General features: G+C 38.2%; 1 protein-coding gene across 2 annotated transcripts in view; it reads right to left on the bottom strand.

The window, feature by feature from the left end:
- Positions 1–14,903, bottom strand: part of AR (androgen receptor) — a 168,858-nt gene that overhangs the window by 66,710 nt on the left and 87,245 nt on the right. For both annotated transcript variants that reach the window (XM_061177694.1, XM_061177695.1), the window contains exon 2: positions 4,642–4,793. In XM_061177694.1, coding sequence (XP_061033677.1) covers positions 4,642–4,793 — 152 coding nt within the window. The remainder of the gene's footprint in view (positions 1–4,641; positions 4,794–14,903) is intronic.

Below are 14,903 nucleotides of genomic sequence, written 5' to 3'. Positions count from 1 at the left end.
CACCAGGAGACCAGAAAGAGCAAAATTTACTATGCAGATTTGTAAGCACAGGAGCAAGAGTCTACAAACTACAATTCACCAGCCAAATCCAATGTGCTGCTTGTCTTTGTGTGGCTCAAGAACTGAGAATGATTTTTACATTTTAAATGGTTGGAAAAAATTAAAAAATAGTATTTAAAGGCATGTGAAAATTAAATGAAATATAAATTTCAGTGCCCATAAAGTTTTACTGTAGTACAGCTATACCCATTAGTTTTGTCTAGGTTTGCTTTCATGCTACAAAGGCAGAGTTGAATAGTACAGTCAGAGACCATATAGGCCACAAAGTCTAAAATATTTACTATCATCTGGCCCTTTATAGAAAAAAGTTTGCTGACCCCCTAATCTAAAGTCTGGCTATGATATTTAAGCACACCAGAGACAGATAAAAGACAATAGGAGCTTTGTGAAAAAACCTCTAGGACTCGTGCAATCAGGATCAGTTAACTTCTTGGCCAAAGATACCTGATTAAGGCTCTGTTGAAGTTGCAAGTAGATCCTCCTAGCAGAGTTAACTTGCCCCTGGGAAATGTTCCTCCGAAAGTCAGGGAGCGAAGGGGACACTGATATGCACCAAAAACTCTCTGCAAGACTCCAAACAAGAAGTAACATTCAATTCCACATGAGTTGAGGTGGGAAAGAGTAGATTTAAAGGACAGAAAGAGTTCAATAAGGGTTCACTTACATTTCTTCCCTCACAAAAACCTGGGGCAAGAGAAAGAATCAAAGCCATACTTATATAAAATTTGCCAAGGATACTAAATTGGGACATATTGTAAACATCAGTGAGGATGGTGTAATTCTTTGAGTTCAGAATGTAAACTACAGTTTCAATTTTATGATGTGTACCAAACAGTGCTCCATGTGTACAAAACAAATGGATGTACAATCTCCAATGTTTTACTAGAAAATGTCTGAAAAATAGTAAATTCTTGAGCACATAATGCACATGATGAATTAATTAACCCTCTTTGAAACATGATGAGGTAGAGATGAGGATTCATATCCTGATTTTCCAGATGAGAAAATGGAAAAGAAAGGAAGTTATCCAGCCATGGTCATAATGCTGGGAGAAGAGGGAATCTCAGAGTCCTGACTTTTAACCCAGCCCATCCACAGTGCACTCTCTCAGCTGGCTCTATCCCCATCTGAAGATTGATTTTTTTTTAAGAGAATGGGAGCTAGGATTCACCATCTTCTAGGAAGGCAACACCAAACATGCATACAGGTATAAATGCATGTGTGTTTGCTGAAATTAACAGTGATGGTGTTTGGAACTTGTAGAATTGTCACAAAAAGTGTAAGCTGAAAAGGCATTTTAAAAGTATCTAGTTTAACTCCCTTATTTTACAGACAGGGAAAACTGAGGTCCAAAGGGGGAAATTTTCTTATCCAATGTCACACAACTAAACCCCCTCTGAGCCCCTACCCTGCTCATGGATATCACCTTCCTTTGACTTCCTGGTCTTTTTGATAGCATCTAACATGCCTTCCCCTTTCACCTCCCCACTCATCCCACCCACCCACCACTAACTGACTCTCTACACGCCTGTTTCAAACCCACAGACCATCCACTCAAATGCGCTTACACACACACACACACACAAACACATTCTTTCACTAAGTTTCCATCAAGCAAGATTTTAGTGGTTTTTACCCCCTTGATCTATTACCATTATTTTTTAATCTCAAAATGTTCAGATCCTTCCCTGACTAGCCTCACCATCACCCTAAACTTCCAGCATTACTGACAATGAGAAAATGTGGGGCTCTCTTCTCTTCTTCCTCCTCAACAGGAAAACCTGGCTAGATTACAATCGACTCTGTGCTGAGCCTTGCACCAATGACAGCATTAAAGCTTCATGGTTTATGAACTACCAAAGCTAGAAATGGATTTCTGTCTGACGTGCCAGGCTTTTAAGTCTTGTACCTGTGCCCAGTCCAGAGATTTCTGAAACCATGAATAAAGTGGTAATCAACACTCTGAATACTCCATCTGAGCTTACTGACAACGACAGACAAATGAGGAAGAAAAGATTTGTGCTCCCACTCCCTCCAAGACAGGTGGAATTCCAAGTTTCAACAAGGCAGATTCACAATCACCTTCAGAAAGGCCATTTGGGCAATAAAGACACATTGTAAAAAAAAAAATCAATAAATGTTCTCTGCAGGTAATAAGACAGCCCCTTGCCTTCAAATAGAGATAATAATGGCAGTAAACTCCAGCCACCAAGCTTTACAGATGGGAGGTGAAAGAAAACACCAATATTTTTTTTTGCTTTGTTTCATGTTTTTTCTTAAACCACATTCTCCTGTCCCTCAAAGGGCTCAGGACTGGAACCTGGGGTTCACATTCTAAAGGAACCAATGGGCTCCATAGTTTTGCAATGAATCCACTGGAGATTTTAATATTTCAAGCAGTTAAGAGCATTTGGCTCCATGAGTTCATAGAGTCTCATTTTCTCAAATAAAATATCACCAAGTTTCCCTAACAAGTGATTCTAGGGACTGAAGAATTTTGAGACCTTGCTGGATTTCCAAGTGCTCAGTAATATGAGTGATTACCCCTCCCCCCAGCTTCCTTGTTCTCAAATAGTCCAAGATCCACATAATAGCAGAGCTCCTCCCAGGCAGCCCTGCCAGCTGCCCTTCTGCCTGCCTCCCTCCTTCAGCCTTAACTTCCTCAGAAAGCTCCCATGTGGAATAGTTATGACAGCAAAATCTTCTCTTTCACAATATGGTTGATCATTCCCACTGTTTTCCAAAAGCAACAATATCATGACCCAGATTTGTAAAACCCAAAGGCAGCATCAAATACAATCTAATCTATCTGACTATTGAATTTGCTTTTTGCTTGTTTTCTTGAACTCTTTTCCCATCTAATATGGCTGCTATTACTGTGGTGCCTGGGCTTACTGACACATTAGCTCTAGATGGGTGCTGTGGTTCATTCTCTGCTCTATAGATAGGGCCTACCCGATGACAGGGTATGGGGAAGAGACAGGTTCTCACTGGAGAAGTTGGGGTGATCTGAAGTCTTTGGAGCTACTCCTCATTTCCTTTTCTGACAGCCATTCTTTTGTGAGTACTCTTAAGAAAGGAAGACACTGCTCTCTGTCTCTTTCCAAACTGCCTACGCCTAGGCACTGGTGCCCTGGACTTCATACTGTCCAGTGTAAGCAGCAGCAATGCGTCACTCAAGGCTATGGGTGGAACATGCAGCATATTTTCATTAATACTAAATGCTAGCTGTCTCCTTGTTGCCTGGGGGACTGGAAGAAAACAAAATAGCTTTCCATTTTATAGGTATTCCTGCCATCTGGCTAAAATGGTGAAAAGATAATCATCATTCCAATTGGCTATCAATAGGGAGGCCAGTTAAAGGGCACACACTTTCTACCTTTTCTCTAGATGCCAAGAACTCTGTGGTGCTTCTGCTGGCCTCTGGTGGGTGTCATCATATTCCTGCTGAAAGGTGTGGCCTATATACCTACCACTTTCAAGACTGTCCTCAGGGATTGTAGCCTTTATATAAGGAAAAGCTGTCTGTTTTGATTCTGACTTGGAACTCAAAACTTCTAGGCCAGTGAGAAGGAAGAAAAAGGTCTTGGCAGGAAGTACTTCCTTTGTGGAAAGTGGAGGCAGGAGTAAATAGTGGTGTTTAGCAACTGGGTCTGCTCCCAGAGCAGAGCATCTCTGTCTAGAAACTGTTCATCAGCATCCCTTTGAGAAGAAAGCCCTTAGTACAGGATGTGGAATGAAGTGGATGGGTAGGAGGCTTAAGCCCAGGGAGATTGGGAAGGAAGGAGGCACTAGTATATATAGGAGGTCTGGAAGTGTGAGTTCCTGCTGTAAGATGCAGCCTGAGCACCTCTGGGGGCTAAGCAGACATTAATTGTTTTAAGCTGAATAATACTAAGGAGCCAGGGTTTGAGCCCACTTTTAGCCAAATATAAGATGCAACTTAGCTTATGGTTCTGGACCAATGGACAGGGCCTGAGGGCAAGTCTCTGGAGAGAATAAAAATGTTTCATCACTTTGGGTCCTTATCTACCTAGGAGCTATTAATGCAAAGAGGCCCCAAGGATGCAGCAGCAGGAGGGAGCAGGTGCATAGACTGATGGTCTGCTGAACAGTGAGAACACTTCCTTTCTGGGGCCGAGGCCAGGAAGCCTTCACGAAGGAACAGTTTCGTATTCACCACAGAACAGGCTGGGGATTCGGTTGGGGTTTCTCCACTTCTAACCTCTCTAATAAGGACAATTTTTTCCCTCACTAGGCAGGAGAATGGAACACAAGCAAGGAGGAAATTAAATCTTTTCAAATCATTAATTTTTCTTTCGTTCTTAGGACCCACCAAGCTCCAAGCACCAGCTGGGACCACCTTCATTGCCTACATTGCCTATACTACCAAGGCTGCCAAAGCCAGGGGACCAGCAAGTATGAAAACTGACTTTTTTTAAGGCTCTTAGGTTCTTTGAACCAGCCCTGCCAGTTACCTTGTCTCAGAGATGATAAAATCCTGGGTCCTGATAGACTGGTGTCTCTTTTTAGAAGATAAAGGAGAAAGGGAAACAGAAGTTAGTGTCCAAGACCCTTTACCTTCAGCGGCTCTTTTAAAGAAGACTTTGCAGCTTCCACAAGTGAGAGCTCCATAGTGACAGCCAGAAGCTTCATCCCCACAAATCAGGCAGGTCTTCTGGGGTGGAAAGTAATAGTCGATGGGCAGAACATGGTCCCTGGTAGTCTCCAAACTGAAAAGACCCAAGAGGAACAATGCAACACATGTCAGTACTTGACAGAAACAGGAGGGTAGAAGTCTGAAGTCTTCAGCAGTAAAGTGCACGTGTAAATTATTATTTATTGCTTAACTGAGTCAGGGTGAAGCTGAATTTTCCTTGGATTTCTCCTAGGGATTATGTTTGTAGGGTTTCCTGTCATATGGACAGAGCCCTTTTGGATCCTGTGAAAGCATGTGAGAAGTTCTCTGGAATCAGCCAATCCCATGGGCTATGTCTACATGAGGGAAGGATGAAGGCAGAAACCCGAGGTTAAGGTCTTTAACTTAAGTTGGTGGTCAGGAAACAATTTCAGAGTAACTAAATGGTATGAACTCAGCCCTAAGACCTTACCTTATCCAAAGGGAGACCTATGGCAAAACCAGACTAAGCATCAAAGCACTTTGATGTGTTTTGCTCTAGTTCTCTGAGCCTCACTCTCATCTGTAAGTAGGAATAATTATCACCCATCTTACTGAGCTACTTGTGTAAGTGGAGGTATGAATTAAACAAAAGTGTAAAAAGCTCTTGAAATGAATACAGAAGTGAGGGATCATGATTAGTATTATCATACCAGTCTTCTTTGGTCTTTTTTCCATTCCCTCACTTTCTTTAGGAGTCTATCTAGATCACATGGAAATCCCCCATCCACATTCTATAACATAAAGTAGCAGAATCCCTATGCCAGATTTTATTGTGTAATGATGCACAATGATGCTGGAAATCTTTCAGGCAACCATCTCAACACTTAGCCATTAGAATACTCAGGTTCCTTGGGCTAGGATGGAGCTTCACAGGTCACCTAGTTTAACTGCCTATCTCCAAGAGGATCTGTGTCTGTGTCCTTCCAAGTGAACTGAAGGAGAGGGCCAGAAAGCCAATCCTAAAACCTTAATGGAAAGGTAGCTCTTAGTCTCCCATGGTAATTAATTCAAATTTAAACAAATGGAACATGGTTCGTACTACCCAAAGGTCAAATTTTTCTCTTCTATGTCCTATGTCTAATCATTAAACAAAACGTAAGTGACTTCTTGGGTAAATCTGCCACAGATAGGTGACAACTGCATATTCTCTCATCCACAGGAATGCAGCCACCATTTTTATGAATACTTCTTTCTTACTAAGCAAAGAAGGAAGGAAAATAAGCCTGTTCACTGTATTGGGTGATTTCAACTCCTCAAAACAATTTTGTGAGACATTTTTTTCTCATTATTATATCAGATGAAGAAAGTCAGACTCAGAGAAGGAAAGCTCAAAACTATTTGACGCAAGCCCAGGACTCTCTAACTCCAAATCTAACACAATTTCCATTACCCTATTGTCTTCTCAGTACTCACCTTCACTTTCTACCCATGGTTCTTTGGTTATCATACTCAGCACAGTCATCAGAATCCCAAAAGAGCATGAAAGGTTATCCTCCTCTCAGTGCTCAGTGAGCAGCCCTGGCAGGGCAAGAGCAAAGAAGGCTTTCACTCAGGCTACACTTGACGAGCACTTTATCTCTAAGACACAAATATTAGCTTTTATTCACATCCCAAGTACAACAGAAAGCACTCAGAAAGTTCTGCTCATATGCAAACCCAGCAGCAGATTATGGCGGCCTATCTGTTCTCCCCATAATCCTTCCCTTTCCTACCTTAACCGGAAAGCCAGCAGGAGTCTGTCCACCAAACCAAGACTAGGAGGGCCACAAGTTCCACAGGAAAAGAGCTCACTTTCCATAAACAAATGGGCCAAAAGCTAAGAATGTCATTCCTTTGGCTAAAAATGTCATTTCCTTGGGTAAAAATTGTGCCCCCGTCCTCATTCATGAAACAAGGAGAAGACACAGAGGGTTTTTGTTGTTGTTTATTTGTTTGTTTTTAAGTGTCTTCATCTTCTTCTTACATTTTATGACTTCTGTAACTAATACAGTTAAAATCTAAAGGACATGTATTAAGGCACTTTATGTGCCAAGCTATTTCATATATATCATCTCATTTAATCTTTATAACTACCCTGCCAGGTAGTTCTGTATCATCCCTATATTGTAGGAGAGGAAGCTGATGCTCAGAAAAATTAAGTAAACTTGTTCAAGATCACTCCTCTAGTAAGTGGAAATGCCAGGTTACCATCTGAGGTAAGTCTGACTACAAAGTGTGGATTTGTAACCAATGGCTAACCATGTTATGAGACTGAAGGTCTAGATTAGATAGGTTGATTCAACTCAACTAGTATCACCTGGCCCTATGGACCAGGTACAGGGCTAAGTGCTGGGGATATAGTGATGATCAAGATATTATCCTTGCCTCTAAGCAACTTGCTATTTAGTAGAGAAGAAAGACAGGAAGCAAAGAACTGTAAAATAACATAGTAGATGATATAATAAAGTAGAGTGCATATTGCTACAAATGAGAAAGTACCTCAAAGACAGAAATGCATTTTGACGGGTATAAAGGTATATATGTGTATATATGATGGTAATGCCAGTAATTATTATTATATGATTGAAGAGTAAATATTAGATAAACAAAATGAGAACCTGCACAAAGTAAATAAGTGGTCTTTTTGGAAAGAGCCTTTAAAAATAGAAATTTTCATCCATACTAAAATTTAAAATACAACACAAATTATTTAAAAGAATCTAATTAATCAAATTTATAATCAATACTTAAAGACTGAAGAAAGTCATCATTTTATTTATTAGATATGAATTTAATAAAATACACTTCACACAAAAATAACTATAAAGGAGGTGGAAAAGTAGGAGAAATAATGAAGGCAATTTTAGAATTTGAATTTTTCCTAATTACAACCCACTTTGGCTAGAGGCCTGAGATATTTCCTGACCTTACCAGGCCAGTCTCTCTCTACCTCCTCTCTCTGGCAAAATGATTTGGACAGGATTCCCACTGACCCTGGCCTAGTGTGAACAAAGGGCACATTGCAGTGATTCATGGACTGATTGATCTTCTAGCACTGGAAATGAGAATTACAACTTCAGTCCCTCTCCCAGGTTCGTATTCTAGAGAAACTTGTGCACATTTGTACCAGGAAGCATATGCAGAAATGGACATACCAGCTTTGTTTATAGAAGCAGAAATGATAAACATCCACTGAGAAGAGAAAGGATAAATTATATCATACTCATTCAATAAAGTACAATTCAGCAATGACAAGGAACGGAATATATCTACAAATAGGTGAATTTCACAAGCTAATGTTGCATAAAAGACAATTCATAATAGCATACATACAATATGATTCCATTACATAGAGTTTGAAAAGAAAGAAAAGTAAACAATATGTAATTTGGGAATATATATGTGAAAAGACATAAAAATGCCAGGGAGTGATAAACCCCAAATATAGGACAGTGGTTATCCCTGAGGGGAGGCTGTGGGGTAATGATATAAGGAAGGGAGATATAAACTGATTTATGCATTCATTAAAAAATATTTATTAAGCAACTGCTACATATCTGGCACCATTCTAGGTCCTGGGGTTAGTTAAACTAGTGAACAAGAAATAGTGTTAATGTTCTCGTTCCTTAATCAGGGCTCATGAGTGTTTGTTTTATTATTATGCTGTATAAGTAACTTGCATGTTACTTGTATTTTGTATGGTTATAACAGAACACAATAAAAAAATTAAAAGAAAAACCTCAGAAGTTTCTAACATCTCCCTACATAACATTCTAACTGCAAGCACAGCAGAGGTTTGCTTTGAGAATAAGTAAATGCAGAATTTGCATGCAACGTTGTGTTTTTTACCACCTCCCCTGTGTTATGTGCTCACTTATTATCCCAATGCTGCGCATTCAGTTTTATGAAGTCTGAAGCAAAAGCCCTGCCACATAGCATGGAAGTTTTCCAAACAAGAACATGACTTGCTATTCTCCAATGGTTTCACAATTAATTAAATGAAAGTGGTTTACTAGAAGCTATAGGCTTACAAACACCAGCTCAACTATGAGGAAGTTGGGTTCAGAAACCCTTGGCACCCAGCTGTAATCTCAGTCTCTCTCTCTCTCTCTCTCTCCCCTGATCTCTCTCTGTCTCCCTCTCTTTCTCTGTCTTTCTTTCTCTGTCTCTCAGACTTGAGGATACTTTAGATACCTTAAGGGGTCTGGCTAATTTAAGGAAGTCCCTCAGTGATTGTGGAACCAGGATGAAATGTAAAAGTCGCAGACCAGTTTTCCCTGTTTGGGAGAGAATGTAAACTCAGCAGGGTTTTTGAGCCAGCCAGACCTGGGTTAATATCTTGCCTCTACCACTGAACCTTGGGCCCAGTAATTAGGCTCTCTGAGATCAACTTGCCTCGTCTGGAGAGTGGGGATATTTTCTACCCTTGAGGGCTTTTGTGAGAACTACATTGAATAACAAATGTTAAGCCCTTCCCTCTATGCCTGCCACATGGTAGCTGCATTATAAGTCTAGGATGCCATTACCTTTTGTCTTACCATAAAAAAGGGAAATGTCTTATAGTCTTAAAATAAAAAAGACCATCCTTCTTGGCTATATAGTATTCTTAGGGAAAGGTAAATATAGGTGGAGAGAGAAGGAAAAAAGACTAGATGTGTAAAAGTATATCATTTTTATACATACCTCTGTACTTTTCAAACAAGAAGGGATTTAGGAAACCACCAAACATCTTTACAGAGCATCATATTTTTCCTGATGTTGAGTAATTTAAAAAATATTTTTATTAATCACATTGTGGAATATAATGAAGACTTTACATGAATTTTTAAGATAAAAATCAAGGAGTTCAAAGTTATTTTCTCCTCATAGATCACTTGTGCCTACCTCTTTGGGGGTATAAAGGATATTTCAGTAGAAAAATTGGCAAAGTAATGACATAAGACTTGTAGCTACTTTTCCCCTGACAGCCTGAGATTCTAAATTTGATAACTGTCTGTCCAAGAAGACAATCATGTTTTCTTTTAAAAGTATTACCCGAGCTTATGTCATATCTCTCCAATTCTCTTTAATGACGCCTTTTGTTGAAGTGGGAAGGTATACAGGTACAACATCTGGTTTTCATGGTCATCTCTGCCACTTTCTAACAGAATGACCTTGAACAAGTCATTTTACCTAAATTTCTTCACATGCAAAATGCATAAAGAAATATAGAACTCACAAGACTGCTGTGAAGATTCAGTGAGATTCTGGAGGTAAAGAAGCTCACACCATTGCTGAGAAGCGAGTTGGGATTTTGAGAGAGATGGCCTTGAATCCATGGAAAGTATTACCATCTTAACAATACTAAATCTTCTCACATCAGGACCCAACTCCACACACCAGCTAGTCAGCACCAGCACCAGACTCTTGGGGTCACAGAGGCAGCTGCACGAGGGCCCAGCCCTCCCCATCCACAGACCAGCACCAGCCCTGGGACCCAACAGGATCTGAAGCCAGCTATACCAGGGCCAAGCCCCACCCACTAGGGTCTGGCATCAGCCCCAGGAACCCTTGGGCCACACAGCCAGCTGAGTCAGGACCCGGCCCCACCCACCATCAAGCCAGCAGCCACTGCACAAGGGAGGGCCTGGCAGCCAACCAGGCTGGGAACCAACCCCACCTACCAGCATTCCCACAGTAGTCAGCCCTGCCACAAAAGAAGGGCACATGCATGTACAAGGGGGCACCATCAGAGCATATATCTCTGGTGAACAGAGGGCGGTGTGCTGCTGGGCCTCATAGAACATCCTCTATATAATGTCACTTCTCCAAGACTGTGAAACGTAACTGATCTGCCTAATAAGTAGAAAGAAAAACAGAAAATTAGGCAAAATGAGGAGACAGAGGACTATATTCCAAACAAAGGAACAGGACAAAACCTCAGAAAATGAACTAAATGAAATGGAGATATGCAATATATCCAATAAACAGTTCAAGTTAATGATCATAAGGGTGCTCAATGAACTTGGGAGAAGAATGGATGAACAGAATTTTAACAAGGAGATAGAAATTATAAGAACCAAACAGAGCTGAAGAATACAATAATTGAAATAAAAAATATACTAGAAGGAATCAACCATAGATAAGGTGATACAGAGGAATGGATCAGCAAACTGGAATACAGAGTAGTGGAAATCACCCAGGCTGAAGAGAAAAAAATAATTTAAATGAGAACAGTTTAAGAGACATATGGGACAACATCAAGTGTACTACCATTCACATTATAGGGATCCCAGAAGGAGAAAAAAGAGGGAAAGGGGCAGATAACTTATTTGAAGAAATAATACCTGAAAACCTCCCTAACCAGGGAAAAGAAACAGACATTAAGGTCCAGAAAGCACAAAGAGTCCCAAACAAGATGAACCCAAAAAGGTCCACACCAAGACAGACAAATAAAATGGCAATAGTTAAAGAGAATCTTAAAAGCAGCAAGAGAAATAAACAATTAGAAAGACTAACAAGACTATCAGCTCACTTTTCAGCAGGAAATTTGCAGATCAGAAGGGAATGGCAAGATATATTAAAAGTGATGAAAGGGAAAAACATACAACAAAGAATATTCTCCCCAACAAGGTTATCATTCAGATTTAAAGGAGAGATAAAGAGTTTCACTAACAAAAAGAAGTGAAAAGAGTTTACTACTACTAAATCCACACTGCAAGAAAAGACCATAACTAGAAATATGAAAAGTATGTGATAAAAGATTTCATTGGTAAAGGCAAAGATACAGTGAAGGTAATAGATTAACCACATATAAAACTGGTACCAAGGTTAAAAGACAAAAGTAGTAAAATCATCTATATCTATCCACAATAAGTAGTTAAAGAATACACAAAACAAAAAGATGTAAAATATGATATCAAAAACATCAAATGTTTGGGGGGGTGATAAAAATGTAGGGTTGTTAGAATGCATTCAAACTTAAGAGATGATGAACATCAAATCGTTATCATTACATAATTTTATATACATATAACATAAGGTACACATGCAAAAAAGAGAAATTCAAACATAACACTAAAGAAAGTCATCAAATCAAAAAGGAAGAGAGAGGAAGAAGAAGAAAAAAAGTGCAAAAACCACCAAAAAACAATTAACAAAAGGGCAATGAGTAAATAATTACTTTAAATGTAAATGGACTACATGCTCCAGTCAAAAGACATAGAGAGAATGAATGCATTACAAAAAACATAAGACCCATATATATGCTGCCTACAGTAGACTCACTTCAGATTGAAAGACACACACAGACTGGAAGTGAAGGGACAGAAAAAGGTATTCCATGCAAATGAAATGGAAGGAAAGCTAAAGTACCAATACTTATACCAAACAAAATAGATATTAAAAAAATATAACAAGAGATGACTAAGAACATTAAATAATGATAAAGGGATTAATTGAACAATAAAATATAACAATAGTAAATACATATGCACCCAACATAAGAGCATTTAAATACATAAAGCAAATATTAACAAACATAAAGGGAAAAACTGATAGTAATACAATAATAGTAGAGGGCTTTGACACCCCATGTATATCAATGAAAATATCATCCAGACAGAAAATCAGTAAGGAAACACAGGCCTGAAAGTACACAATAGATCAGATGAACTTAATAGATCTATATAGAACATTTCATCCAAAAGCAGTAGAATACACTTTCTTTTAAGGGCACATGGAACATTCTCCGGGATAGATCACATGCTAGGTCATAAAACAAGCTCAATAAATTACAAAGACTGAAATCATATCAAGAATATTTTCTGACCACAACAGAATGAGGCTAGAAATCAACAAGAAAAAAAAACTGGAAAAAACACAAACACATGGAGGCTAAAAATATGCTACTAAACAAACAAAGAGTCACTGAAGAAATCAAAGAGGAAATAAAAATATCTGAAGAAAAATGAAAATGAAAACACAATGATCCAAGATCAACAGGATGCAGCAAAAGCATTTTGTAGAGGAATTTTTATAGTGATAGAGATAGAAACCTACCTCACAAAAACAAGAAAAATATCAAATAAACAACCAAAACTTATACCTAAAAGTCCTAGAAAAGGAAGAACAAACAAAACCCAAAATTAATAGAAGGAAAGAAATAATAAAGGACAGAACAGAAATAAATAAAATAGAGATAAAAAGACAATAGAAAATATCAATGAAAGAAAGAAATGGCTCTTTGAAAAGATAAATAAATTTGATAAACTTTTAGCCAGACTCATCAAAAAAGAAGTAGAGAGGACTCACATAAATAAAATCAGAAGTGAAAGAAAAGTTACAACTGACACAACAAAAATACAAAGTATAATAAAAGATTACTATGTATACTTATACAAAAATAAAATGGACAACCTAGAAAAAAATGGATAGGTTCCTAAAAACATATAATCTCCCAAGACTGAATAATGAAGAAATAGAAAATGTGAAGAGACCAATTAACAATAATAAAGTTGAATCAGTAATACAAAAATCCTAACAAAGAAAAGTCCAGGACCAGACGGCTTCACAGGTGAATTCTTCAAAACAGTTGAAGAAGATTTAACTTCTGAAACTATTCAAAAAAAAAATGAGGAGCAAGGAATGCTTCCAAACTCATCGTATGAGGCCAGCATCACCTGGATACCAAAACCAGACAAAGATATCACAAAATAAGAAAATTACCTGCCAAGATCACTGATGAACATAAATGGAAGAATACTCGATAAAATATTAGCAAACAAAATTCAACAATACATCAAAAGGATCATACACAATAATTAAGTGAGGGAATTCCCTCCCTGGTGGTCCAGTGGTTAGGACTCCATGCTCTCACTGCCGAGGGCTCGGGTTCAATCCCTGGTCAAGGAACCAAAATCCCACAAGCTGTGTGGCATGGCCAAAAAAAAAAAAAAAGATCTAGTGAGATTTATCCCAGGATACAGGATGGTTTGGTATCTGCAAATCAATCATTGTGATACACCACTTCAGAAACTGAAGGAAAAAAAATCATATACTACTCTCAATAGATGTAGAGAGAGCATTTGACCAAATTCAACATGATTTATGATAAAAAAGTGGATCTAGAGGGAACATACCTCAACATAATAAAGGTCATATATGACAAACCTACAGCCAACATAATACGCAATGGTGAAAAGCTAAAATCTTTTCCTCTAAGATTAGGGACAAAACAAGGATGCCCACTCTTTCTTCTTTTATTCAACATAGTACTGGAATCCTAGCCACTGCAATCAGGTAAGAAAAATGGGTAAAAAATACTCCAAATTGGAAAAGCAAGAAATAAAGCAGTCAGTGTTTGCAGATAACATGACACTATATATAGAAAGTCCTAACGATGCCACACACACACACAAAACACTTAGAACTAACAGTAAATTCGGTAAAGTGGCAGGATAAAAAATTAAAATACAGAAATCTGTTGTATTTCCATAAGCTAATAACAAACTATCTGAAAGAGAAATAATAAAAAACAATCCAATCTACATTACATTAAAAAGAATAAAATATCTAGGAATAAATTTAACCAAGGTTGAAAGACCTCCTTACTGAAAACTAAAAGATACTGATGAAATAAGTTGAAGTCAACACAAACAAATGGAAAGATATACCGTGATCAGGAATTGGAAGAATTAATATTGTTAAAATGACCATACTCCCAAGGCAATATACAATTTCAAAACAATCCCTGTCAAAATACCAATGGCATTTTACACAGAACTAGAAAATATAATTCTAAAATTTCTACGGAAACACAAAAGACCCTAAATAGCCTAAACAGTCTTGGGAAAGAAGAACAAAGCTGTAGATATCATGCTCTGTAATTTCAAACTATACTACAAAGCTACAGTAATCAAAACAGTATTGTATTGGATCAGTGAAACAGAATAGAGAGCCCACAAATAAACCCACACTTCTATGGTCAATTAATGGAGGCAAAGGAGGCAAGAATATACAATGGGGAAAAGATAGCCTCTTCAATAAACAGTGTTGGGGAAACTGGATAGCTATAGGCAAAAAAATCAAATTGGACTACATTCTCACATCATATAAAAAAGTAAACTCAAAATGGATTAAAGACTTAAATGTAAGATGTGAAATAACAAAATCCTACATGAAAACAGGCAGTATGCTCTTTGAC

This window comes from Eubalaena glacialis, chromosome X (genome assembly GCF_028564815.1).
Source record: "Eubalaena glacialis isolate mEubGla1 chromosome X, mEubGla1.1.hap2.+ XY, whole genome shotgun sequence".
NCBI lineage: Eukaryota > Metazoa > Chordata > Mammalia > Artiodactyla > Balaenidae > Eubalaena > Eubalaena glacialis.
Note: the sequence above shows the minus strand (reverse complement) of the source record. Positions and strands in the feature narration are given on the sequence as shown.